The 26,370-nt window shown below is 38.4% G+C and overlaps 1 protein-coding gene across 2 annotated transcripts in view; it reads right to left on the reverse strand.

Moving 5' to 3' along the window:
- Window positions 1–26,370, reverse strand: part of Hmcn1 (hemicentin 1) — a 435,732-nt gene that overhangs the window by 223,027 nt on the left and 186,335 nt on the right. For both annotated transcript variants that reach the window (XM_029475879.2, XM_021160385.3), the window contains exons 7-11: window positions 25,091–25,211; window positions 23,938–24,201; window positions 21,778–21,922; window positions 18,229–18,350; window positions 14,177–14,452 (exon numbers count right to left, since the gene is read on the reverse strand). In XM_029475879.2, the coding sequence (XP_029331739.1) occupies window positions 14,177–14,452; window positions 18,229–18,350; window positions 21,778–21,922; window positions 23,938–24,201; window positions 25,091–25,211 (928 nt within the window). The remainder of the gene's footprint in view (window positions 1–14,176; window positions 14,453–18,228; window positions 18,351–21,777; window positions 21,923–23,937; window positions 24,202–25,090; window positions 25,212–26,370) is intronic.

Genomic DNA, 26,370 nt, shown 5'->3' on the forward strand with positions numbered 1-26,370 from the left:
CTGCTCAGTTATCTCCCATTAATAAAATAGAAAATGCAGAATGTCTCCCTTCTTTCAGCACTTGTCAGAATTAATCAGTGATTGGAAAAATAACTAAACAGTATTTATTACACTTCTTAATCACTAATCATAAGTGAAAGTGCTTTGCTGCTGATTTCTGAAGTCATGTTAGCAAACTGCTGAGTCCCCAGGAAGTGGCCGCAGGGACCTTCTTACATCTATTTGGTTAATGAGAAGTATGTGAGGCTTTGACAGTCAACTAACATCCGAGGTGAGTGCATTTTCTGGAAATGACCTCAACCTGTGCATCCACACTAACCAGAAGCAGCATCTTCCCTGAGCATGCTGCTGTCCAAAGAGCTGGGAGGTTGGTTGGTGGGAATAGAAAAACCCTAAGTGTTTGGTGTTGGAAACACTGTCTGCGAGGATCAGAGGGCACATTGTTTCCCCCACATTTCTAGTGCTCCTTAGCAGTTCTATTATTTAGTTAGCTGACGTGACTGCTGATTCCTCATCTGCTTCATCTCTCTCACCTGTCAGTCACTGCACGGAGGAAGACGTTGGAGTGCATTCATTCCAGCATTAACCCCTCCAGCATTCTTCCTGTTAGCTCTCATTTGGGTTTGTGCTAATGCTCATTTTCCATGGTCCCTCTAAGCCGAAAATTCAGATGTTCATTGTTTACAGCTGCTTTAAAACAATTTTTATATACTTGAATATCTACTAAGCCATCCAAAACCTCTTTACAATCTAAATAAATCTACTTCTTAAGCTATTCCTTGTACGTTCTATTTAAAGGCACTTTAGTATTTCTGTCTTTCAAGTTTTAGAAAGAGATAATTCCTTCCATTCAGAATTAAAGTTCCCCAACATCTTTGCGGAGCAAAGACGCCTTAGATGAAAGGCGGTAGAACATGAAGCATCTGCTAGCTGTTGCCATTTGAACGCGTGGAGTTGGAATGTGTTGAAGCAGAAGTGTGATCTATGGAGGCAGTAGACTGAAGCTAACAGATAAACTTTTATTACAAGAAAACTAATTAAGTTGTGTACTGAAATGCCACATGCGCTCTTTTTGTTAGATTTCATTTCTAGCTCAGAAAGGATTTAAGGCAGCTTAGTCTGTAATTTAATATGTGAAATTCTATAACTTTAAATTTTCAAATACAAGGATTTGTTTCATGGCACCCTTAGGAACAATTCTCATTAAAGATATTTTAAAATACATAGAATAATACTTGACATTTTGTAGATAAGAGATAAAATTTCAAATATGCTGTCTAGATACATGTACTCTTACCTGAACACTAAGCAAGGCTGTAACTTAACTCAAGAAACTTTTAAATTCCTTTTTATAGTGAATTCCATAGTGTTTTAAAAAAGGATTCAGAGAAGAAAAGTATGCAGACTAAAGAAAAAGTTTCTAAATGGTTAATGCACTGGCTTCAATGAGAATGGCCTCATAGGAGCGCATGTTTGAATGCTTGGTCCTCAGCTGATGAAACTGTTTGGGAAGGATCAGAAGGTATGGCCTTGTTGGAGAAACTGTGTCATGGGAGCAGGCTTTGAGGCCATCCCCAATGATAGCTAACTCTCTCTGTGTCTCTGTCTCTGTATCTCTGTGTCTGTCTCTCTCTGTCTCTGTATCTCTCTGTCTCTCTGTCTCTGTCTCTCTCTCTGCTTCCTGCTTATGATCAAGATATGACAGCATCTACTGTGATAGCATGCACAAGACCTGCACACATTTAAACCAAACAAAATCCCAGCACTGAGAAGGGAAACTGAACACAGAACGTTCGTTGCATGCCTATCCAAGAAGCTATTTATAACTGATTCTTTTGGGAAAGGAAAAACCCGTTTTCTCTAATGGAGTATCACTAGATGTGTCACCCACACTCTAGAGCAGATCTCATGCCTTAAAAAACAACAACAACAAAAACAAAAACAAAAACATAAAAAAAACAACAGCCAACATAAAATGGACTCGGTGTGGTGTATGTGTGTGTGTGTGTGTTGTTTTGGCACTTGTATGTGTGTGTATTTATTTTTGCTTTTTCTTGTTTTAAGAAGGTGGTTGGCAGAGCAAAAGAAAATGAAAATGGGTGGGTAGGGAGGATGGGAGGATCTGACAGGAGTTGAGAAGAGGAAAGGATATAATAAAATATACTGTAAAAATTAATAAGAAACAATAAGATATGAGATCTCAGTGGTTCCCAGTGCAGCCATTGGTTCCTCCATCATGGATTTGAACCTCTGAAACCATAAGCCCAATAAAATGCTTTCTTTTCTAAGTTGCCTTGGTCATTGTATTTTATCACAAGTATAGAAGCCTAGCTAAAACAGCTGCTACTCTAGGATACTAAATTTTATATTAGCCAGAGTTATCAGTGTAACAGCTTCCTGATAGTAGATATATATCAATTAAAGTAAGTTCTACCCAAATTTGAATTCAGGGGTGTCTTATGACATTCCCTTCGAGTAGGAGCTATGTTTTAACAAAGATGAAAGAAAAGTCAGGGAGGAAGAATGTCCATTGTTCGAACATGTGAAAGGAGGAGTAAAGCTGGGCAGGCTTACAGACTCCTATAATCTGAGAACCCACAGAGGAATACAAAAGTAACGTAGAGCACGCATTAACACCTAGAAGCACAGTGATAACATGTATGAGTTATTTGACAGGAGTAACTCTAAAGTTAATTGATTATAGAGCAGAGAGAAACCTCATCCATAATATTTTGCTTTGCTTAAGTAGGACAACTTCAAAATGAAAAGAAAAATAAGAACCAAAGGATATGGAAAACATTAAAGTAGTTAATCCGAAGCAGCACCATACAGAGACACTCCATGCCTGACCTTATTTTATACGTACATCATGCTATTCCACATTAATACAGTCATGTTTTCAAAAGCAATGATTTTACAGCCTGAATGGACACTAGCTCCATTATCTACACCTGGGAAGACCTTCTCCAGCTCAGGACACACTGACAAATTTTTTGTCATATCTCTAAATCGGAACAAACTTATTCTTGCCTAAAAATGAAGCTTAGAAAAGGTTTCTTTCAATATGACAAGCTGCTTAAACCTAAACTTGTTATTAAGAACATAGCACTAAATCCTCAGTTTATATTTTACATTCTCTTGACACAGTAAGCAGCACTCCTCCACGGCTCCTGCATCAGCTCCTGTCCGAGGCTTCCTGCTCTGCTTGGGTTCCTGCACTTCCTTCAGTGATAAACAGTGAGATGGAAGTGTGAGCTGCATGACCCATTCCTCCCCACACTGGTTTTGGTCCTGCTGTTTGTGCACAGCGATAGTAACCCCAGCTAAGACACACCCTAAAGCTTCTCTGACAGGCTGGTAAAGAGCCCGGGAAGTGTTGCTGAGAGAAAGTCGGTAGTCTATCATATCTCACGTGCCATATTTTGATTTATCTTTCTTTTAAAAAATATTTTGCGTACTCAACTTTCATTTTGAGTAAATTATTTGAAGAAGGCATTGGGGTTGGTATTTTTCCTCAAGTCTGAAACATTTTCATATTGGCCATTTATAAGATAGGCAAATTAGCCAGATCATAAATTCTTGGATTCTGTGATTTCCTTCCCAAAGTACATGCATCTTTTCCATTATTGAGCCAGCTGCAATTCTTAGCTTCAGACAGCAGAAAACATCTCAAGCTAACTTTAAAGGAATTTATCACAAAAAATTTTTAGTTTATTGCTTTTTAAGGGTCAACATTTTTGATAACAAATAGAAAACAAGAAAGACAAAGAAACTCAGCCAGCCAACACTCAGATTGATGGTGAAGAGCCACTGGGAGGTTGGTTTCTGATATCACTGAGTTTTACATTCCATGATGCTGCTTAGAATAAAAGGAAGGGTAAACATCCCCTCTGGGACATATGAATCTGACTATGTGGCCTGCTTGGGGACCTGGAATGTAGGATCCAATGTCACTTGTTTTCTACTTCCCATCAAGATAAAAAGTAATTCCTCCTAAACTTAATGAACATATTCTGACCCTGAGGGACGTGCATGAAAAATACACACTGCCATTATCTTCTAGCCTGTCATGTGTTGGATAAGCCTGATGTCAGTATGCTTTTGATCCCTCCCATTACAGTGTACTAACATAGTGTGGATGTTTGTGGGGTTCTGCTTCCCACCAGCAGCACACTTCAGCCAGGATGTGTCTAGACGAAGCTCTTACTTCATTGCCTTGTTTGAATTGGTCATTCTGGGCCCGGCTCCCAACAGGACAGTTTTCTTCAACGCCTTTCATTGTTTCCTTAGTTTCAGTTGATGATGTTTCTTCAACAGATGTAAATCATAGATGGAATTTCCATTTTAAGAAAATATTGTTATTCAAGTACTAAATATCTCGCTGCTCTTAAATTTTTCAACTTCACCCGCTATATCCCTAACTTTATTTTTATGTATTATTAGTGCCTATAGTCATGCTTTCCACTATATTATTTTATCTTCTTATATTCTTCTTCACTATTTGCTTCTTGAAACAGGGTCTTTCTATTTTAGCCATGGTTATCATAGAAGTCACTATGTAGACCAGGCTGGCCTCATAGTCACAAAGATCTACCTACCTCTCCCTCTTGAGTGCTGGGATTAGAGGGATGTGCCATGATACCTGGCCAGGTCATCTTCCTTTTAAATTAAAACATAAATATTTATTCCTCTGTAGGAGTTACACTATGGCAATTTAATGCATATATACAACATATAAGAGTCAAGAAGCACTTCAATCTCTTCAAACAACAATCATTTTCTATATTAGAAGTTTCATACTCATAATTTTTTTGCAATGCATCATAAATTATTTCAATGGATAGATATCTTATTATACTGAAAAGACAGAAGCAATTCTACCAGGCTGACTGTATTTTGGTAGCCCCCATTAAACCTCATTTCTTCTTCTCATGCTCACACCCAACACTCCTCTACCCGCTTCCTAATTAGCACAGTTAAATTTGGTTAAATATGAAAGTGACTTGGTGCCAAAAAATGAGGGCAAATATTCTTTCTTTGCTTGACTCAATTAACTTAACACAGTGACTTCTAGTTCCATTAGGTTGCTAATGATAGATTTCACTCTTTTGATGGCTGAATAATAGCACATTGAGTGTAGTGTCTAAATGACACATGTTCCTTATCCATTCATCCATTGCATGACATCTGGGTTGATTCCATATTTTAGCTGTTGTGAATAAATGTGTAACAAACATGGAGTCTCTTTATGATCTTATTTCTATGGTATATACATTCATTAGAATGCTGTGGTCACACAGCATTCTAGTTTTAATTTTTGGAGGAATCTCAATATTGTTTTTCAGGTGGCCGTACTAACTTACATTTCCACCAACAGTCTATGAAAGATATCTTTTATCTTCATCCTGATAAAAATTTGTACATTTCCATCTATTTGATGAGGGCTGTTCTAACCGCAATGCGATGCTGTGTCACTGTAGTGTTGATCTGCATCTCCTGGTGATTAATGAACTGCATTCAGCATTTCTTTGTATGCTTGGTGGTTGTTTGAGTTTATTCTTCTGAGAAATGCTTATTTACTTCTTAACATCTTTCTAATTACATTGATGTTTTGGGGCAGGGTGTTTGTTTCTAGTTTTTTTGTTGTTTGGGCTTTTTGTTTGTTTGGTAGGGTAGTTTTTTTGTTATTCTCTTTTGGAATAATTTTTAATTTCTTCTATATTATAACATAATATAGAATATATATATTATAATATATTATATATGCTATATGTATTATTTATGTGACCTTTGAGTTTTATTTCTTTCATAGTGTCTCAGTTTGATGTGATCACATTTTGTAATTTTACCTTTGTTACCTGTGTCCTCGTGGCCCTGTCTATAAACATTGCCCATTCCAATGTCTTGAAGTGTTTCTCTTTTTTTGTAATAATTCAAACATAGTTTTAACATTTAGATCTTTGACTGATTTTGGATTGGTTTCTGAAACATAGTGAAAAGAAGAGAACTATTTTCATCCCTCTACACCTGCACACTTTTGTCAGCATCATTCACTGAAGAGACTGTCTCTTCTGAACTGCCTTTCTCAAATATCTACTGGTTGTTTGAAAATGGTTACATGTCTTGGCTATTATGCCACTGGTCTTTGTATCTAATTTTTATGCCAGACTCTGCTATTTTAGTAACTAAAGCCCTGTAGTGTGTTTTGTAGCCAAATACTGTATTAACTCCAGCCTTTGTTTGGTTTTCTGGGGTTTTTTGGATGAGAATCACTTTGGATATTCTGGACCTTTTGTGGCTACATGTGAATTAAGATTTCTTTTTATATTTCTGTGGAGGAAATAATTAGTATTTTGATGAAAATTTCATTGAGTCACATAATTACATGTACAATATTAATTCTGCTAATTGCTGCATGTGTGATATCATCCCTTTTGCTGTGCTCTACAAGGAATTTCTTTTATCACTGCTTTCTTATTTTTATTTTGAAGACCTTTTAATTTTTTTAGCTAAATATATTCCTAAATATTTTTTAAAGCTCTTGTAAATGGTATATTTCTTAATGTTTTTCTCAACAACAACAACAACAAAGCGTTTTGACTTTATTTTACAACCCCTGTCTGAGGGATTTCAATCAAAAACCAATATTGACTTCAAGAAATGCATTTACTTTACCATCAGCATGCTGGGATGACTCTGGAGCTCTAGGAACCCCAGTGCTAAGTGAACAGATTCAGATGAGCTTCCAGTCATCTCTGTGGGAAAATTCACTGAACCCTCTTCAAAAGCGACTTCTCTCTAGAGCTATTGCCAGATTCATTAACAATAGGCATGCCTTCCATTGCAGAAGATACCTCAAGGACCATGAAATAAACAAAAATTAGATGTAGAGAGAGTATCTTTTAGAACCCCACTACAGTTTCTGTTTCCTGTCTTTAACAATATAATAAATAAGTGTTAAAATAGATATTCTCTAACATATGATCTCTAGAAAACTGTCTTGGGAATTTTCTTTAGTTATGCTATTACATTGTTCCTAATACCATTACTAAGTAGCCAGACCCCATTCTGGTACAATTAATCTCCCACATCAAAGATCTGGAATTAAATATTCTTTGCAGGCAGCAATCAAATCATTCAAATTAGTGGTGAAAAGGTGCCAAGAGGAGTCTGCTCCTTACATTAAGACTTTTAGCCAGTCTGAGGGACTTAGATGCCAATAATCCTACTCTGAGAGACATTTTGGAGCAGCTAGTGGTCTTTTATGGACAGCTCTCAAAACCAACAGAGTAGTCATTAAATTCCATTGCTCACATACTTATTTTCAGTGATCTAAACAGTCGACGCAGACTTTGCTCTCAGTGAGTGTCTGTATGTGTGTGTATTTTCATGTGAGTTTGTATATAGCAGTGAAAAATAACATTAAAACATATCTGAACAAGCTGTAACAAAATTTCACCAATATTATAATTACCATAAGCTGTATTTACAATATATTAGTAGAGGTCTGGGAGATAGTTCAGTCAGCACAGTACTTATTTTTCAACTCTGAGCAGCTGAGCTTGGTCTCTAGCGTCAACGTTAAAAAAGTCAGGCTTGGTGGATTGGGCTTATAATGCCAGCATTGGGAAAGTGGAGAAAGGAAGATACCCAAGGCTCACTGGGCAGCCAGTCAAACTTGGTGAATCAAGGCTACTGAGAGACTCTGGCTTGCTTCAATCAATCAATCAATCAATCAATCAATCAAATCAATCAATGCTGACAGAAAGTACATAATGAAATCCAGGGTTGTGTGTCCTATACATGCATGTATAAATGCATGAACTCATATGCCTACACACATATGTGCCACTGCATACATATGCATTCATACAAAATATGGACTAGTAGAGTTCTTCATAAGTTTAAAGGGCAGTGGTTCACTTTTGTTTTAAACTGAGCTACACTGTGGGCCTGAGAACAAGGAACAGTCAGTCACAAGTCAGGATGCCTTAATTCAACATGCTACAGACCCCAAATGGGTGCCAACCCTCAGAACCAGTGATAGACCAGTGTGAAAGTGGGCCATTGACAGCATTAAAATGCAGGCGACACAGAACTTAGCACATGCAGGGAAGTGAATCCAGAGAAAGTTAGTCCCACCTCATTACAGACCCGAACAACTAAGAATAACTAGGCTGTGAGAGCTCTGGGACAGAAGGCAAAAGCTGAACTGACCTCAGAAGCCACCTGTCAATCACTCATGCAGCATTCAAAACCTCCAAGGCTCCAGGAGACTGCTTGCTGTCCACAGCCACATCTCTCCAGGAGGGTGAGTAATGCTGAGACTGGCTGACATGTACTGGTCTCCACAGTTGGGTATCTTTCTCCACTCAGAATGCTCTTGGAAGATTTCCTCCATTGGTCACCCCAAGAGGTAGAAACTGGAGAAGCTTAGATGGTGGCAGAGCCTGGCCAGCCCAGAAAGTGCAAAGCAGAGAGTGGTGAGCAGAAGTCTCAGGTTGGCAAAGAAGACATGGTCCTAAAGGGAGGACAGTCCTGACACTGAACGTTTGTCCAATACAAGCTCAGCACTACATTTAAAATAGAAAGGAAGTGTCCATGTCTGAGGTCGCCATTTTTCAAAAACCCTCAGAGAAGCCCCTCAAGCAATAATTCATACCTCCGTCTGTGTTTTCTTCCTTTATGTGTCTGTGTATTTTACTTTTATTATTATACGTTAGTACTTTTATTAATGTGTATTAAGAAAGATCCCAGAACATGGAAAAGCCTATTCATGAAACAGCAATACTAATATCTTGAAAATTATTGTTACTGGAAATGATTTATATATTCAATGTATAAATTGAATATATAAGTTCAAATTTCATTAACATTCATACCACTAGAAAAAGCAACCCTAAGGTTCACATATAAGCATAAAAGAACACAAATAGTCAAAGCAATATTGTGCAGAACAATACTGAGAACATCATAATACTTGATTTCAAACTGCTCTATAGAACCATGGTAACAAAAGCACCATGGTCCTAGCAGACAATGAGTAGACTAGTGAACCCAGAAAAGGACACTCACAGCTATGGCCTTCATGTAATCTTTGACAAAACTGTAAGAGCACATAGTTAGAAAAAGACAACCAACGAATATGCTGGAAAACCTGGATATCCACGTGTAAAATAATGAAACTATATTTTTCAAACTTTACAAAAATTATCTCAAAGTGGATTCATGAGTTCAAATCCCAGCAACCATATGGTGGCTCACAACCACCCATAATGAGATCTGATGCCCTCTTCTGGCGTGCCTTATTATACATAAGCTGTATTATTATACATAAGTACAGCTACAGTGTACTTATGTATAATAATAAAATAAAACTTAAAAAAAAGAAAAGAAAAGACAAAAAGAAAATGCTGGAGAAAAATTTCAAAATACAATCATGGATGTGAAGTTTCTGAAGAGGACCCCAATAGTACAGAAAACAATTCTAAGAACTGACAAATAGATGAGATTCCCATATAAATGGAAACCTTAAGTACATCAGGAGAAATTATCAGGCTACCGAATGGGAGGGATGTTTTTTCTAATAAGATATCAACTAAGGGATTAATATCAAGCATCTATAAAGAACATCAAAATTAAATACAAAAAGCAGCCAACTAACAATGGTCTGCTGAATTGGAGATTCTAAAAGGAACAATTATATACAGTAAATAAGTATGTGGAGAAAGTTTTAAACATCTTTAGCTATCGGGAAAATGAAAATAGAAAGTACCCTGAGACACTGGCTCACCCTAGTCAACATGGCTCTCATCAAGAAAACCATCTACAACAGAAGGAATTTAGGACATGGAGAAAAAGAAATTCTTGTGGGTTTTAAAGTTTCTAGAGCCACTAAGAAAATCAGTAGGTGGGTTCCTCAAGAAACTAAAAATAGAACTACCCTGTAATCTAGGTACACTGGTCATGTGACCAAAGAGTTTTCCACTGAACATGGCACTAATATTCTTACATACCCATGCTAAGAGCTGTGTTCTTCACAATAGCCAAGAAACGTTCCCAGCTTGGGGGTTGTGTGAAGATGAATGGATTTAAAAATAAGTAGTCCATCAACTCAATGGAATGTTTTCTCCTATAAAGAAACTTAGAGTCTGACATTTACAGGAAAATGGATAGAGCAGAGACTATCATAGCAAAGCAAAATTAGCCAAATTGGAGAACATATGCTATATGTTTTCTCTGACATAAGATTAGAGAGAGAGAGACAGAGACAGAGAGAGACAGAGACAGAGAGAGGGAGGCCCTATGAAAGGGAAAAAGAGATGGAAAGAGAGGAGGAAGGGAGGAAGGGTAATGGAACACATATGTCATGAAAGGGCTGGAAATCAATTTAGGATAGAAAGAACTGCAAAAGGGAGAAAGGGCACAGAGAGAGTACTGTGGGGAAAATAGGAACAAAACATAAGGAGATATATATATATGTATGTAGGTACATATATATGTATGTATGAAAATGCTCAATTAAAATTCACTTGTTTGAGCTCTACCAGAATTTGGATCTGCACAAGGCCCCCTGCTTATATCTTATAGTTGTTGTTGGCCTGGTGTTTTGTTTTGTGTGTGTGTGTGTGTGTGGTGTGTGTGTGTGTGTGTGTGTGTGTGTTTGGGATTCCTAACAGTGGGAGTGAGGCTGTCTCTGACACTTCAGTTTGCTCGAGACACTTTTCCACCTACTGGGTTTCTTCATCCAGCCTTGGTCATACTGTATCTTTTCTTTCGTTGTTATGTCTCCTTTTTCATTTCTGATTTTATTAATTTGGGTATTGTCTCTGTGCCCTTTGGTTAGTCTGGCTAAGGGTCTATCTATCTTGTTAATTTTCTCAAAGAACCTGCTCCTGGTTTGGTTAATTCTTTGTATAGTTCTTTTTGTTTCTATTTGGTTAATTTCAGCCCTGAGTTTGAGTATTTCCTGCTGTCTACTCCTCTTGCATGTATTTGCTTCTTTTTGTTCTAGAGCTTTCAGGCGTGCTATCTAGCTGCTAGTGTAAGCTCTCTTTTTCTTTTTGGAGGCACTTAGACATATGAGCTTTCAACTTACCACTGCTTTCATTGTGTCCCATAAGTTTTGGTTTGATGTGTCTTCATTTTCACTAAATTCTAAAACATCTTTAATTTATTTCTTCATTTCTTCTTTGACCAAGTTATCATTGAGTAGAACTTTATTCAGTTTCCATGTGTATGTGTGCTTTCCATAGTTTTTGTTGCTATTGAAGACCAGCCTTGGTCTGTGGTAATTTGATAGGGTGCATGGGATTATTTCAGTCTTGTATCTGTTGAGGTCTTTTTGTGACCAAATATATGATCAGCTTTGGAGAAGCTAACCATGAGGTGTTGAGAAGAAAGTATATTCCTTTGCTTTAGATGAAATCGTCTATAAATATTTGTTAAATCCATTTGTTTCATAACTTCTGTTAGTTTCACTGTGCCTCTGTTTGGTTTCTGTTTCCATGATCTGTCAATTACTGAGAGTGGGGTGTTGAAGTCTCCCACTATTATTGTATGGATTGCAATATGTGCTTTGAGCTTTAGTAAAGTTTCTTTTATGAATGTGGGTATCCTTGCCTTTGGAGCATAGATGTTCAGAATTGAGAGTTCATTTTGGTAGATTTTTCCTTTGACCAGTATGAAGTGTCCCTCCTTATCTTTATTGATAACTTCTGGTTGAAAGTTGATTTTATTCGATATTGGAATGGCTACTCCAGCTTGTTTCTTGGGACCATTTGCTTGGGAAATTGTTTTCCAACCTTTCACTCTGAGGTAGTGTCTGTCTTTGTCACTGAGGTGTGTTTCCTGTGCAGCAAAATTCTGGGTCCTGTTTATGTATGCAGTGTGTTAGTCTGTCTTTTATTGGGGAATTGAGTCCATTGATCTTAAGAGATACTAAGGAAAAGTGATTGTCACTTCCTGTTATTTTTGTTGTTAGAGGTGGAGTTATGTTTGTGTGGCTATCTTCCTTTGGGTTTGTTGAAAGATTACTTTCTTGCTTTTTCTAGGGTGTAATTTCCCTCCTTATGTTGGCATTTTCCATCTATTATCCTTTGTAGGACTGGATTTGTGGAAAGATATTGTGTAAAATTTGCTTTTCTCATGCAATATCTTGGTTTCTCCATCTATGCTAATTGAGAGTTTTGCTGGGTATAGTAGCCTGGGCTGGCATTTGTGTTATCTTAGGGTCTATATGACATCTGCACAGGATCTAGCTTTCATAGACTCTGGTGAGAGGTCTGTGTAATTCTGATAGGTCTGCCTTTATATGGTACTTGTCCTTTTTCCCTTACTGCTTTTAATATTCTTTGTTTAGTGCATTTGGTGTTTTGATTATTATGTGACAGGAGGAATTTCTTTTCTGATCCAGTCTATTTGGAGTTCTGTAGGCCTCTTGTATGTTTGTGGCCATCTCTTTCTTTAGGTTAGGGAAGAAGTTTTCTTCTATAATTTTGTTGAAGATATTTACCGGCCCTTTAAGTTGGCAATCTTCACTCTCTTCTTTACCTATTATCCTTAGGTTTGGTCTTCTCATTGTATCCTGAATTCCCTGGATGTTTTGGGTTAGGAGCTTTTTACCTTTTTGCATTTTCTTTGACTGTTATGGCAATGTTTTCTATGATAGCTTCTGCCCCTGGGATTCTCTCTTCTATCTCTATTCTGTTGCATCTATGACTCCTGGTCTTTTTCCTAGGTTTTCTAACTCCAGGGTTGATTCCTTTGTGATTTCTTTACTGTTTCTATTTATATTTTTAGATCCTGGATGGTTCTGTTCATTTCCTTTGCCTGTTTGATTGTGTTTTCCTGTAATTCTTTAAGGGATTTTTGTGTTTCCTGTTTAAGGGCTTCTAGCTGTTTACCTGTGTTCTCCTGTATTTCTTTAAGGGAGTTATTTATGCCCTTCTTAAAGTCCTCTATCATCATCATGAGAAGTGAGTTTAGATACCAGTCTTGCTTTTCCAGTGTGATGGCATATCCAGGACTTGCTATGGTTGGGAGAATTGGGTTCTGATGATGCCAAGTAACTTTGGTTTGTGTTGCTTATGTTCTTATAGTTGCCTCCTACCATCTGATTATCTCTAGTGCTACCTGCCCTTGCTATATCTGACTGGAGCCTATCCTTCCTGTAATCCTGGTTATGTCCGAACTCCTCAGAGTTCAGCTGTCTCTGTGATCCTGTGATTCTGTGATCCTGAGATCCTGGGTATGTCAGAGCTCCTGGGAGTCAAGCTGCCTCTGGGACTCTGAGATCCTGATGTAACCAAGATCCTGGGATCCTGTGGACCTGGTTGTGTTAGAACACCTGGGAGTGGATCTCCCTCTGGGTGTTATGGGACTGGCTGCAGAGTTTGCGGCCAAAGTCTGCTCAGGGCATTGGTCCAGACTGGAAGGCTCTTATTGTACCTTGTGCTGTGTTTGGCTAATGTCCCTGAGAGACCTTCTCTTTTCTGGCACAAGATGGGACAGATAGATATGGAGGAGAAGGGAGGTAGGGGAGAATAGGAGGACTAGAGGTAGGGAAAGCTGGGGTCAAAATGTGTGAGAGATAAATAAATTAAAATCCTAAATAAAATAGGTAGAAATAGGTTCAGCTAGTGATTGCTACCACTTCGGTCACTTCAAGTAAAAAAATTAAAAAAAAAATACATTAGTAAAATGTATTAAATGTATTTTTAAAGTAAAAATTTAAATTAGTCACATATGTGGATATATAACATTTAAATGAAGATCAAATCCTTGGAGACAATTATGAAAACAATCAGGTATGATTGTATGAAATTCAATCAGGGAACATACCACCCTGAGCATACCTGATCTTGTCTGACATCCACATAGTAGACTAGAGAACCTGAAAACATCAAAACATCCAGAGACAATTTATATATTGTCTCAAAATGGACATCTGCAACTACCAGGTCAAGTTTCGATTTCAGTAAAGCCACCTATTTGAAGATACTTTAGTTTCCAGTTTAGTCCCTTTTAAGCAACTGAACATCCCAAGCATTCTTTCATCCAAAGACAACTGTTTTCATAGATGCTGTAACTCTGACCCAGCACACTTGTAAGGAGAAATATGGAAGAGGGAAGGTGGAAGAACACCATTGGCCAGAAGTTGCTAGAAGCACTGTACCTTGGACTGTGAGGAAAACTGAAGCTGCTGCTGATCCCCCTTCACTGGAAACCACACAGCGGTACTCCCCAGCATCACCAATTTTCACACTCCTCAGCTCCAGTGAGAGGTTGGCCAAGGTCCTAATTCTTGCTGAGTCTGCTAGTCGGATATCTCTGCCACTCCTCTGCCAGGTTAGATTATAATCCACGGCACTGATGACAAGACATGCCAAAACTGCTCCTTCTCCGGGAGTGACTGTTACATTATTAGGCACTTGGATGATCGGAGGAGGCTCTGCAAAATCAGAAGACTCAAATCAATAAACCTACAATCGACTTTGCTTGCTTACACATGTGGCCTAAAAATCTCTGCATATATAAATGTGTATTGAAATATCTGTCGAGATGTTTCCATATATAACAGAAAGTATTGACTAATGCCTATGCCAATGAGACACCCCCCAAATTATCATCTAGTTACATGATACTTTAGAAGGCAATGTACTTGTCCATACCAAATTGAGATCTCTAGGTTATATACATGAGAGTCAAATTGACTTGGCCAAAGGATATAACTGGAAGGATTTAGAAAAACGGAACGAAGAAGGTTTTTCATTTGTTTGGATGAAAGAAGCATTTATGGTTGTTTAAATGAAAGGATGGATACTGAGTCTTTTGAAGAACACAGCATCCACCAGGATGATAGATATGGCTCGAAGTGATATGTTATCAGGTTGTTTCCAAGTCCTCCCTTGTTCTAAAAGAGCAGTTCTCAACCTGTGGGTTGCAATGCCTTTGGCAACAGTCTATCTCCAAACATATTTACATTACAATATTAACAGCAAAATTATAGTTATGAACTAGCAACAAAATAATTGTTTGGTTGGGGTCATCACAACTTAAAGAACTGTATTAAAGGATTAGAACATTAGGTAGGTTAGGAATCACTAGTCTAAAAGCATACCCTATTGTCTTAAGATTTTCTTTTTCTGGGGCCAGAGAGAGGGTTCAATATGAAGAATACTTGTTGCTATTACAGAGGACGTGGATTTGGTTCCTACCACCCAAACATAACGGTTCAAAATCACTTATAACTCCAGTTCCATGGTATCCGATACCCTAGTCTGAAATCCACGAGTCCTAAACATGTAATATGATTCACAGAGAGACACAACAGCAAAACAGACATATAAACAAAATAAATAAATGTTTCCAATAAATATTTCTTTCCACTGGCATGCCTTGACAGGATCAATGTTTAGAATTTTACTTAAACCCAGAATTTTGGTAAGTGTATGGTTTTGTATTGATAAAATCTCGATACAGAAAGTTAAGAGAAACTGTGATACTATTCAGCTTAACTTCAAGTATCACTGGAAAAGAATGTTCAGGACACTTGTGTGGTTTTCTCATTGCCAGATCTATTTATAATTGACAAATTCTTTCTAATACCCATTTTGTATTAAAGATGCAAACTTAAATACCCATCTTTTGTTGAATACAATCAATAACCAACATTACAACAAGAACTCAAAATTCTTGAACATGTCAACTACCACAGTGGTTAAAAAAAAAGATGAGGAAACATATCAATAGAAGTTTAGCTTTTCTTCAGCTGTCTATCAAATGTTCTTTGACTTTACAATAACAAGTATTGTGACAAGAATATCACTCTTCTAGAATGCTCACTTCCTAATATTTTATAAAAATATGAGACCCAGCTGGGTAGTAAATCAGCCCTTGATCCCAAGTGTTGGATACACAATGACATTATGGTTGCTGAGCTGGGACCTTACCCTGGGCAAAGGAAAATTGAGAAGTAGATAGTGGTTAGTGGCTACTGTGCTAAGCAAATAGCTACCCTTCGAAGAATGCCCACTTGAGCTTGCCTCTGCAGCATGTATTCTAAACTTGGAACGAAAGAAGTGCCCACTCTTTCAAACCCCAAGGAGCCCTTGTCTGCTACTCCTGCTCTGACATCCATTGCTATAACATTGATGCTTTCTGACTTCTTTCATGGCTGACTAAAGGAAAGAATTCCTGGAAACCAACTTGTCAAAGAGCCAGCTTCCCCAGTTATGCCACTGTTGGCTGGCACAGAGGAATACAGATAGAGAATGTGCAACAGGGATGAGAGGAAGCTACTGGCACCACAGATCCAACTCTGTAAGTCTTACTAGCATCTCCCAGTAACTTAACAAGATGCCTGAAACAACTTGCTGCAGCCTCTCTCCCGCCTGTCCTTTCTCCTAATTAACAGTGCTGGGAAGAACACTCAAGTGCTCGAGTGCTTACTTTCCCAGAAGCTGAGGAATGTTGACACAATTCCAGGGCTTTTCATAATTTCTGGAGATGAAAAAATAAATAGTTTGTGATGTATGTCAACTCACTTAACTTATTTCAGCAGACAATCTTTATTTTCCTAAGAAGAAGAGAATACAAATAGTTTCACTGAAAGAACACGCCTGCCTGATTTACATGCCTCTCTTTCCAAGTTCTTTCTTGGACACAACAAATCCTAGGATTCAAAACCATCATCTAATTAAAACATTTCTTTGGTCTTAAATTATCTCAGGAAAATGCATACTGAAAGCAAACACAGGCACTGTTCAGCTTCAGCAGCCATAACATGAGAAGGTCAGACTAGGATACCAGGAGACTGTCAAGTACAGAATAACATAAGGCAGGCATAGAATATTTCAGTGAAAATGAAGTTTTCTGTGCACTGTATTTAGCTCAGGGGCAAAGTGATTGCTTAGTGCTTGCCTTTGTGAGACCCTGGATTCAATCCCCAGTATATAAAAAGTTAGAGAAAGGACTGAAGGACCTGAAGAGGTTTGAATGTCATAGGAAGAATAACAATATCAACCAACCAGACCCTCCTCCCCACCCCCGCCCCAAGCTCCCAGGGCTAAACCACCACCCAAAGAGTACACATGGCTCCAGCTGCATATGTAGCAGAAGATGGCCTTGTCAGGCATCAATGGGAGAAGAGGCCCTTGGTCCTGTAAAGGCTTGATGTCCCAGTTTAGGGGAATGCCAGAGTGGGGAGGTAGGAGTGGGTAGGTGGGTAGGTGGGTGGTTTGGGGGGCACTCTCATAGAAGCAGGGGGAGAGGGGATGGGATGGAGGGTTCCAGAGGGGAAACCGGGAAAGGGGATAACATTTAAAATGTAAATACATAAAATACCCAATAAAAATATCCAAAAATTATAACTGTATGCTGAGTCGGTGGTTTGAACCTGATCTTTGCATGCATACCCCAGGCTCCTTCCCCAGTTATTCTGGGAAATTAAAGGACAATATTTCTACGAATGTATCTTATCCTATAAAATATTAATGTACTCTGCCTCCAATCTACTCACAGTAATTTACTGTCTGAATGCAAAATGACAGGTATCACATTGGACCTTCTTTATACTATAGTCTGTCCAATAAGGCTCTGTGTTTGGAGACAATTTGTTTTTGATTTATCATGGTCTTCAATTTGGAGATCAGAGACTATTCATAAATCTACTGTGATTATCATACATGAAAATAAGAAACATTTCTCTGTGGGTACCTACATATAGAGATACAACCACCAGAGTAAAAATAAAACCTTAAATGGTAAAATAGTAATAATTATCTATCAGGTACTTGTACGTTCCAAGCTGCCTTCTAAGCACTGTGCATGTACCTCAAACATTGCTCAGTCATCCATAGCGTGCACATTGTCTTATTATTATTGTCCTCTTAGAGCTCATGAAGTAAGGCATCAAGTCCTTTAAAAAGTGACAGAGGAACTGGATGGAAGAGGGGATACAGAGGGGAATGGGCAGAGGAAGATCCGGTGTAGGGAGAACCCTAGAGGGAGGGCCAGGAGAGAAAAATTAGAATAATTTTTATAAGGAGAGGGGGAAACTGGCCCAGGGAAAGACACAAAGGCTGGGTGTGGGGTGACCAATGTTGGAGTTCTCAGTGTAGTAAAGTAGATAGCTAGACGGTCAAAATGATCACGAGGCGAAGTGTACAAACTCAGTCTACCAGCATCTCATTTCCATAGGTACAGGCACAGGCAGGTGGCACTTACCTGATACATCAAAGAACGTCTGTGCCCGTCCCGTCCCTGCACTGCTCACAGCGATGCAGTCATAGAAGCCCTCGTCAGACAACGTCACCTTTGTGAAGTCCCAGTTCACGCTGGCAGATTCTCTGGGGACAAGAAACAGGAAAGCTTTTAGTGTCTGTCAAGCAAGAGAAACACGAAAGCAATAATAAGCGATCTGATCTGCTTTGAAGGATGTGTTCCAATGAACAACGCAAAGGAAGCAGGGTGTGAAAACTGCAGATTAAATGTTAACTTAAAGTCATATGCCTTTTGTGTTTTAAACAGAGCTATGCTCCTCTACTCTGAGGAAAAATATACAAGAGACAATAAGTTGTAAGAACGCGAATTTATCTTTACAACCTTTTCTTCCTGGCTATATAAAAACATACTTGAGTTGACAGCCACTGATTATATTTCTCCTCCCTCTATCCTTCCCAGTTTGGAGGCAAGGATCGTGCTCAATACAAAGAAACAAATGTGAAGGTAAGACATCTGCTTTGTAACACAATGAAAATATACTTTTCATATGTAAGTCTTACCTGGAAGTATATATTATATCTGATTTAACCTATACATATAATAAGCAATGCAAAAATTGAAAAAAAAAAAAAGACTAGTTCTGTAGACAAACTCATGCATCTGACCATCTAACAAATATTGATCCATTTACTGCCAATCTTCTCATCTTCTGGAACAGTCTAAAAAGATAGATATTTAATTATTGCTTAAAAAAGTTCACAGTGTACAGAAGTGGGCCTTATCATTTTAAAAATACAGTTGAAATATAAATATTATATATGTTTCTAATTTTCAAGAATTACTAGCCATAATCTTTTGGGAAAAAAGGAATAAAAAAGGCCTCCCCAGATTTGAGACTCCTCTCACTGACTTCTGATTTTAGTTTAGGCTCAACATCTCTCCTCACCCAGGCACAACAGGAAAGCAACCATGAATGACTTGCTGAGCTCAGACATCATGTTGAGCCCTGACAGGGTTTGGAACAGTAAGTTAGGCATAGGTTCCCATCTCCAGGAAAGTGAGTTCCTACGTGAGCATTGTTCCCTGTACCATAGTAGCTCAGGATACTTCACATCAGCCAGGGTTTCCTGTCCATTCTGTGGGAACTGTGTACCAATGGTCCTGTGAGTTCCAGAAGTAATCGGTATCCCTTAACCCTTCACTGCCCTGGACGCTCGGGCTGTGTCTCAAGCACTCTACACCAGGGCACTAAACACAAGTGTGCCAATGCCCTTCTCTAGGGGGCACTGTCAATCACAGGAAGGTAACCGTTTGGACTGTGTACATCTCAGGTGTTCTTTGCAATGCCTGTCTCAGAGCTGATGAGGTGTTAGGACTCATCAAACCTTGGCTTCATGGAAATTTTCAGACAGGAAATAAAAATTCATCTAGTCCCAAGACCTTCCTTTTAAAATGAGAAGTTGAATGGAAATTCCTTTGTCTGAGAATGCATGACCAGTTTACTGATTGTTTGAAGGATATTCTCTACAGCTATATTTGACTCATATAGTCCTCTCATTTAGGAACTGCTAGGAGAAGGAAAACTAAAAGTTTTTGAGACAGGGTCTTACTATGTAGGTCAAACCGGGCTCAAACTTCTAATCCCCCTGCCTCAGTCTCTCAAGTGCTGGGATTAAAGGCACATGCCACTATGTCCGACTTAGTCATTCATGTTTATCACTGCCTTCTCTGTTGACATAAACATCCTAATACCACAATAAAGAAAAGGAATCCAGAAATAGACTTTTGAACAGGACAAAGAACCCATCCAGAAGATGTGTACACAGCTAATGCAAAGTGACATCTCTCTCAAATCCCCTGACGGTCAAAGTGGCTGACAGAAAACGAAGATTAAGTCCCATGTTTCATATTACTGGGAATCTACGGCAGAGGCATGCAAGCAAACTGGGATTAGAGTATCAGTCTATCATCACTTATGGCTTAATACATGTCAGCAAGGCCTGTCTCATCTCAGGGCCACAGCACTGGAAACACGAGAACAAGAATTTTTGTGGCTTACCTCCCAGGAATTGTGTGGAATCAATGAGTTAATGTTTATAAAGAATCTCAAGTGTCTTTGAAAACTGTCGCTATTTAAACAGGAAGCGGAGTTACTTTATTTCATCGGCCAGTTATGTGGCTCCATCATCTGCTAGCCTGTTCTGCTCTGAGGCTGGTTATAAAACAGGCGGCTGAGTAAATCATCAAGATGGACTATGTATGGAGCAGCCGGCTGTTTGGGAATGAAAAACTTTCTAGATATGATTAAGTTTCCAGCCACAAGCTTTGCTGACAATGAATCTCCATAAAGGGATTATATAAATTAAGACTGTCAAATAGTCAACATCTTATAGAGCTATATTAATATCGCATCCGCAGTGTGAAAGACTGCTAAAGTTATTCTTAGAGATTTTTACTCCCAAATCTAGTTGGGTTTTGTGGTAACTCAAAAGGCAATATACTTTCCAGAAATAATTCTTCAAGCATTTTCTTAAGAAGTAGCAAATCTTTGTCAATTAGGTTACTTGCATTTGTCAATAAAATGTCACTCAACTTTTAAAGAAAGAGTTGGTACCTTCCAGCCAACTCCTTGCATTGACTTCTCTGCTGTAGCCACACATGCTCCTGGTGAACCATGCTAACCTGCTCTCTGCACACAGTGTCTCCCATCCTTCTCTCCTGGCTCACTGGGATCCACACACAGTGGCCTCATTTCTGCCTTCCTTTTCCTGCCCTTGGCCGCTGTGCCTCTTCACTGACTGGTGTGTGAAATGCCCCAGGATATGTAATCTACCTCCTTGCTCACCATCTTTACAGATGCAAATGCCCTTTCCCCTATTTGGTGGTGGCTATTGTTTTGGTTGGTTGATTGCTTGCTTAGTTAGCTAAGACAGGGTTCTCTATGTAAGCCTCTCTGTCCTGGAACTCATTCTGTAGACCAGAGTGACCTCAAACTCAGAGACCCAGGCCTTCCAGGTCCTGGGATTAAAGATGCGCACTGCCATTCCCAGCTTCTCATCCAGTTTTAAATGTAAGTACTTGACATTGCAAAGCTACGTGTTAATAACCTGCTAAGTGATAACATTTCTAATTGTTTGTATTTTTGTCATAACACCAATTAGATTCACTCACTATATTACACTTTAAATAGGAGCTGTAGACACATTTAGCCCAAATTCAATGAATCTAAAGATTGCAGGGAACTTTGCAAAGAGCATTCCAAGGTCTATTACCTAATTTTGAGTTGATAATTCGGTAATCTTTGACTTGGAATCTTCGAATTACATAAAGCACAGAGTGTATAAGCCCTAAGTTATCTGGAATATATCCTAGAATTTCTATTGTCGTAGTGTATTTACCACCCTATTCTGTCTCCTTCCACTACCACGTGAGCAGCCCAGTGCTGTGTTCCAAGATGGTAAAGGAAAGAAGTGGCTTGTCAGAAATAAGAATACAGAATCGTCTTTGCATGTTTGTGGCTCTACACTACTGCTGAGAGGAACATTCACACACCTTAAATATTGGTCTACTCCCAGGGCAATTCCATCTCTCATGAAACTCAAAGTAAAGGGCAAAAAACTCTCAACAGAACAGAGGATTTGGCCTGGCTGCAGATAGTATCCCAGCGTTCTTGTGGGCATTGTAACTTTGGGAGCATCTAGAAAAAAAAAAAAAAGAAAGAAAACAGGCAAGAAAGTCAGTACAATAGAAAATAATTTCTATAGTTCCCCCACAAGCTTTACACTGGAGCGGTGTTAACAAGCCATCAGAATTCCAATTAATCCATATTACCGAATTTATTTTAACTACCATTATTCAAAGCAGATTAATTTCCATAGAATCTCACTATGATAGTCATCAAATTAAAACCTCAGTTGATCTTAAAAGTACACTATTTTTATCTACTACCAAGCTAAGAAAAACAAATCAAGTGAGTTACATTACATCATCAACTGTAGAATAAATTCTTATTCCAAATATGTAAAAACATAAGAAGAATCCACATAACTTAGAATTAAATACATAGGGCAACTTTTTCCTAAAAGAAACAATGAGAAGTATTTTTTAAAGAATCCAACAAATTTTACGCATTCAATACAGGGTGGGGGGTGAAGTCAACTCTGTTGAATGTTAACATGAGGAAATCTTGAGGCGGGCTCTATGCTTGTGATTGTACTGTGATTAAACAATAGCTCTCCAATCTCCAAATCTCAGCCTCATACATAAAAGATAAGCTTCTGGCTCCTGCCCAGCTCTGAAAACAAAATTTCTCTATGGCTTCCTAGGGCAGGGTTAGAGCTATGGGTCTAAAGTTTCAGTCAGAATTTGGCCATTTTAAAAATCTCTCAGGTAGAGAGAAACAGAGACTGGATGTTCCCCGGCCGTTCCTATCTTGTAACCACATCTTTCTATCATAGAAGATATACCAGGAACTAGTTTAGTAATTAAATAACCAATTAATCCCAGGTCCAACCATCACCATTTGTTCAAAGTCCACTATTCTTTGTGGAATAGATGGTGCTTGTCCACTACATATAAATGTTTAGCCAACTTATAGAACTGAAGAATTGGGGAAAATAAAAGGGCATTACTACAATTTCCTACTCATTAAAGTTACCAAAATTCTCAAATCTATAATCAGTAAGATTTAACATAAGACTCTAAAAGTACTACTTAAAAGTTAAATATGTGTGCCATAACAATTAGTGAAAAAAGAGGCCATGAATATGAAGGAAAGTGGCAGGGGCTTATTGGCAAATTTGGAGGGAGAATAGGGAAGGGAGAAATGTAATTAAATTATAATCTCAAAATTAAAAGAAATATGTTTACATAAAAAACAAACGAACAAAAGCTTCTTTTTATAGAAAACTAAGACCATTGCAAAAAGTTACAAATGGTCATAATGTAAAGATCAATGGAGCATGGGAGCCTGGCCCCCCAAAGGATACACCTAAGTCATAGTGCCTACACCCAAGGCTCAAGGAACCTCATGGAAAGGGGTAGAAAGATGACAAGATCCAGAGAACCAGGAAGTCTGCTGTAAGAAGCTATCTCCTAGAAATGACAGGGAGACTACACCATGATGCCTCCACAACATGGCTGCCTAAACAAGACCTGAATAATGGCAATATCAATAGACAGTTTAGTGCAGGTGGGGAAACCTCATTCCATCCCCATCCTAGACAAAGAACTAAAGGCAACTGAAGAGTGCTCGGAGAAAGAGAATTAGCCTCTCCCAGGGATGAGCCCCCAATATAATACAAAGTAGTTAGCACTGAAACCATGCACACAAAGCAAAGCCACAGCAAATGGACCCACAGGTTGTATTTATATGTATCCATCTCTGTGTAACAATAATAATCAAAGAAAAAGAGATCATTTATTTGAGAAAAGGTAGGGGTAAACATGGGAGGGTCTAGAGAAAATCAAGGGAATGGGCAGTGATATTTTCATATTTTAATTTTCATAAATACTAAATTACATACATAATATACCAAGATAAAAATTAAGTGTAAAAAAACAAACCAAATTATTTGCATGTAAATGCTCATCAGCTGGTGATAGAGTAGTACCATGGGAATATTAACTTTTACGTTATAGTCCTTATTTTACCTGTGGGATATTTCCCTTAAGCTATCAGTATTTCTCTGTTGAGTGAAACATTTGCCTTACCTGGGACGATGCTGGAAAAGGAAACACTTGACACTCTCTGGAAGAGATAACCATCTTTGTCATAGCCTGTCACCTTGAGAAAGAAAGCTTCATCAGGGGGAACGAAGTCAGAAATATTCCAGATGCCGTAAGGCTTCCGATCTGGGTAATGTTTAACAGGAATGGTCTTAAGAGATCCCCCTGAGATACTCAGAAGTTCCAGACGGTCTACTCTAGCTGGACTGGAGATTCCAGAAGTGTTCAGTAGCACATACGTAGGTATCCCTACAAGAGAAAGGCATTGTCATGTATGAGTGTCACACAGTTGGGGTCATCTGTTTAATTAAGTGTCAGCACTGTAGTAGCATATAGCATATACAAACTGTAAGGAGGCATGCTCTACACTGATGGTCTAGTTACAGAGCTTTTCCTACATAAAGCTAGAACTTGAGACATTGTAAGCAATCATCTTACAGAATTTTAATTGTTCTTATACCAAGAAAATTAGAATTGTAAAGTATTATGTGAGAATTGATTATGTAAACATTTTTTAAGATTCACTTTTTTCTTCTTACTAAAACTGCACAAATAAAGATAAGTTAGCAATGATGTGGAAAAGATTCTAAAGGGCCCAGCATGGCTGAACTTTACCTTTACAATAAGATTATAAACATTAATGGACAAATAAAATAGGAACAAGAACAAGCTTTAAAAATCAGCAATAATTTCATCTTGAATGTAAAATAATACATATTACATTTAAATGTACTACAGAGAAATATACAGGTACTTCATCTCAACAGCAGTTTACAAAATAGTAATCTTTAAAAACCCACTACATGTAATGCTTTTCTAAATGTAAGTCTAAGAGTCAACTGGAGTGCTCTTAAGTCCCAACTTCTGCAATTCTGATCTAAAAGATGACAGCAGAGCCCAGGAGTCTTATTTTTAAGAAGCCCTTTGAGCTTCTGTTGCTTTCAGAGAAATTCTGCTATCACTGATCTTCAACTGTTCTTTGCAAAACACAAAGTGGACCAAAGTCCCAATCACAATCATGTTAAGGAAAGATGAGTGCTATGCTTGTCAATATGATTGGATGCCACAGACCTACACAGTCACACCAGCTGGGCACAGCTTTCCCTGACGCGAGTTGAAGAGCCATGTGCCTACTAACCTTGCACGGGTCTGCTCATTGTTTTTTTGAAGTCCAGCGTGGGCTTTCGAGAAAAGCCAGCTCGGAAATCGATAGTGCTGAGACCGGTGATACGAACAGAATGCCTTCCACTGCTGGAGGTCTAAAATGGATAACAACAACCTTAGTCAGTGGCTGGTTGCAGCAATCACTACTGGTGTGGCAAACCACAGTGTGTTAACAATGGACGTGCCAGAGTCACATGCCTGACCCAGGTAATGCATCTGAATTTAGTTGTGATTCTCCATTCGGTTATACCAGTTTTGCAATGCATGTCTCATGTAAACTGCTCTAAAGTATAATTCAGTGAATATCACATACCTGGTGGTCAATGGTAAATATTTAGTCACTAATGAGTGGGGGTAAAAGTAAATCTAAAATCTCTACAGATTTCTGAACTTCTCCTTTGTTCCCTCTTGTCAAATGATAGATGTCCAACAGACATGGATGAAATACAAAACTAAATTTTCCCTCACAAAGCCCACTCAAGTGCAATTTCAGAAAATGTTTCCTAATTCTTTTCTTTTCTTTTCTTTTCTTTTCTTTTCTTTTCTTTTCTTTTCTTTTCTTTTCTCTTCTTTTCTTTTATCTAAATGCATCATAAGGCTTGCTAACTGCAGCCATGGCAGTGATCCAATGGCTAAATCTAGGCTCCACATCTCAGCATGACTCCACCTACTAAGAATTAGCATTTGCTTCCTGCTCAGTTTCTCTCAAAGGAGACTCTGAAGATCTCTTATACCAACATCTACACCTATATCAGAGGAGAGCCCCAGGAGTGGTGGGGAGTTCCTCCTAGAGCTTATTTTAGCACAGTATTTCCTAGCCACCCAGGGGGAATGCATATGGATCTGTCTAATCTAAGGGTGCTGGTTTGCTAAATACCTGCCTACATTTAGAGACCATTTAGGTTACTAACATGGAACACCCATTACATGCAAAGATGTCACTCAATAGACAATGCTCTTTTTCAACTTCACAGATAGGAGTTTAGGATAACAATTTCTAGGTAGCCTTGGACTCTAAGACATAGAAGATATTATTCTCCATATTCGTGGTAGTTATGGTAGATTTCTAACTGTCCTTTTTGTTAGGAGAGTCAGAGGTTTTGATAAACCTTGCTCTGAAAGAGGGAAGCTCTGTATTTTTGGATTTTCAAATACGTAGATTAATACACACAACATGCTAATTTCTAGATGCCAACTTGATAACATTCAATATAATCAGCAAGATAAATGTATAGTAGATTTTCCATGAGCCAC

This window comes from Mus caroli, unplaced genomic scaffold, assembly GCF_978045245.1.
Source record: "Mus caroli unplaced genomic scaffold, Mus_caroli_1 scaffold_1, whole genome shotgun sequence".
Lineage (NCBI taxonomy): Eukaryota > Metazoa > Chordata > Mammalia > Rodentia > Muridae > Mus > Mus caroli.